This window comes from Cyprinodon variegatus, unplaced genomic scaffold (genome assembly GCF_000732505.1).
Source record: "Cyprinodon variegatus isolate N-32 unplaced genomic scaffold, C_variegatus-1.0 Scaffold148, whole genome shotgun sequence".
In the NCBI taxonomy this organism is placed as follows: domain Eukaryota; kingdom Metazoa; phylum Chordata; class Actinopteri; order Cyprinodontiformes; family Cyprinodontidae; genus Cyprinodon; species Cyprinodon variegatus.
In genome coordinates this window covers 48735-50829 of record NW_015150601.1, presented here as the reverse complement: position 1 = coordinate 50829, position 2095 = coordinate 48735, and the positions used below count along the sequence as shown (strand labels likewise).

The 2095-nt window shown below is 39.7% G+C and overlaps 1 protein-coding gene across 1 annotated transcript in view; it reads right to left on the bottom strand.

Moving 5' to 3' along the window:
• Positions 1-1345: 1345 nt before the first annotated feature.
• The window catches only part of LOC107086316 (insulin-like), an 883-nt gene continuing 133 nt past the window's right edge, over positions 1346-2095 (bottom strand). The window contains exon 2 of the mRNA XM_015377182.1: positions 1346-1491. Within this exon, the coding sequence (XP_015232668.1) occupies positions 1346-1491 (146 nt within the window). The remainder of the gene's footprint in view (positions 1492-2095) is intronic.

Genomic DNA, 2095 nt, shown 5'->3' with positions numbered 1-2095 from the left:
TTAAAATGGATCTTGAAAGTGCTTGAAAAGTGCTTGATTTTGACTTTGGAAAAGGTGTACGAACCCTGAAGATAATTAGATAATATGCACTTGAAATAAAACTGCAATTGTGTTTTCTTGTTTTAAGGGTAAATTGTCTTCTTCCATTGGCAAAATGTCTCTTTTGCGTCCTTAATTCAAGAACAAATGCACTTATTTAAGATTTTTTTCCAGTGTGCAGAGTTAATTTCTCCCTTGTGAGATGAATAAATTTTAATTTATTTTTCTTTATTTTGTCAGTTAAGGCCAGTAGCAGCATGTAGATTTTACTAAGTGTTTAGGAAGTTATTTCACCAGACTTTTAATCGTCCGATGATGCGAACTGATGCCGTCTGATAACTTTGTTAGATTTTGTCACAGAACCACCGTATCATGTTTACCTTTCAGTGGATGTTTGAGGAAATGTTTTATAAACTGTGTTTACAGAAAGTCCTAAACATGTGGTGGGGGGAAAAAAAATCCACCAGAAGGATCCTTTTTTTGACAACTGGATGAAATCAGAATCAGTTAAATTTGGCTGGTTCCATAATCACTGGAGTTAAAACACCATCTCTTCATATGCCACCAACAATCCCCTGATCCCCCCTAGAAATCAGAGCACATCAACCTGGTTTTAAAGTTCTTTAAGGTTTTTAAAGGTCTGATTTTCAGTGCTACAGAGAATAGCCTTGAAAACTCTTGCATTAGTTAATAAATCCCTGAACGGTTCAGGTCTACAACACATTAAAGAGTTCCTCTCATCGTATCGACCTTCCAGAACAATCCGGCCTTTTGGTTCCAGTCTGCTTTCTAACCCCAGAACCAAACAAGCTGAAGCAGCTTTTGGCTTCAATCTGGAACAAACTCCCAGAAAACAGCAGAAACTCTGGATTCCTTTATCTAGACTGAAGACCTGCCTGTGTGGAGCTGATTAGGCTGCTCTAAGCTAAATATTTATTCAACATTATGATCTATGAAAGTTTTTATGATTTAGTTTGTTGATTCTGATGTTTTTCTTGCTTTTAATGCACATTTGTTCAGATGTTTTAAGGAACTAAAAGGTTCTATAGAAATAATGTTGTCATGTCCCCTGTCAGCCAGTAGAGGGCACTGCAGGACTGCAGCCAAACTTCTGGGTCTGGCTGCAGCCCTCTGCTGAAACCAAAACCTGAACACCAATTCTCATCATTGCAGGAGAGGAGCCTGAGGTTAAAGGTCATGAAGCTTTATTTCCTTCACTTGATAAGACATAGCCAGTGAATGTCGGGGCCAGAAATTGACTTCTGGACCTCCTTACACGCTATGAGTGGTGCTGGTTATGGAGCGGTCAGTTGCAGTAGTCCTCCAGGTGGTTGATGCTGCACGGCCTGTGGCAGCACTGCTCCACGATGCCTCTCTTCACCTTGGGCTTTTCACGGCCGGACAGAACCTTCCACAGATGCTCCTCCTCTCTGGCCCTTTTTGACAGCATCCCTTTGAAGCACAGACAGTTTTAGTTCCTCCATGCTAATGTCAGTATTGATCTAGTTTACGCTTCAGTGGCGGAAAAATATGATGCAGAAGCGTGACGTAAGAGATCCTTCCTGGTGGCTTCGAGAAGCAACAAATTCTCCGATTTAAGATCTGAATAATGTTTTCAGGGAAAAGATTAATAAGGAATGTTGGTGTTGGAACAAATATATATAAAGTTTTCTTATATTTACTTATTACTGCTAAAATGTGCTACAAATATTTATTTCTACTTTACTTAGTTCACTCTACACAACACCAATGAGATCAGGTGGATATAGAGTAAACAGTAGATCAGGGGCGGATTTAGGAAATGTAGGGCCCTAGGCAAAAACAGGCTTGGGTCCCTCTGAATTGCCAAAATGTTAATAGAATAGACATCCATTATCTGTTCTAGGTTGTGTCCCTCTCTTCTTGTCCCTTTTCTTCTTGTTTTCCTCTCTATGTTTTGTACTCAGCTGACTTTTCATGCTGTCTCTAAAGGAATGAAAGATTTTTTCTAAGCTCACTTAGCTGATTGCTCCTTCCTGTGTTTCCAAAAAGGCCCAAGTAAATAACCCAGTCCTTC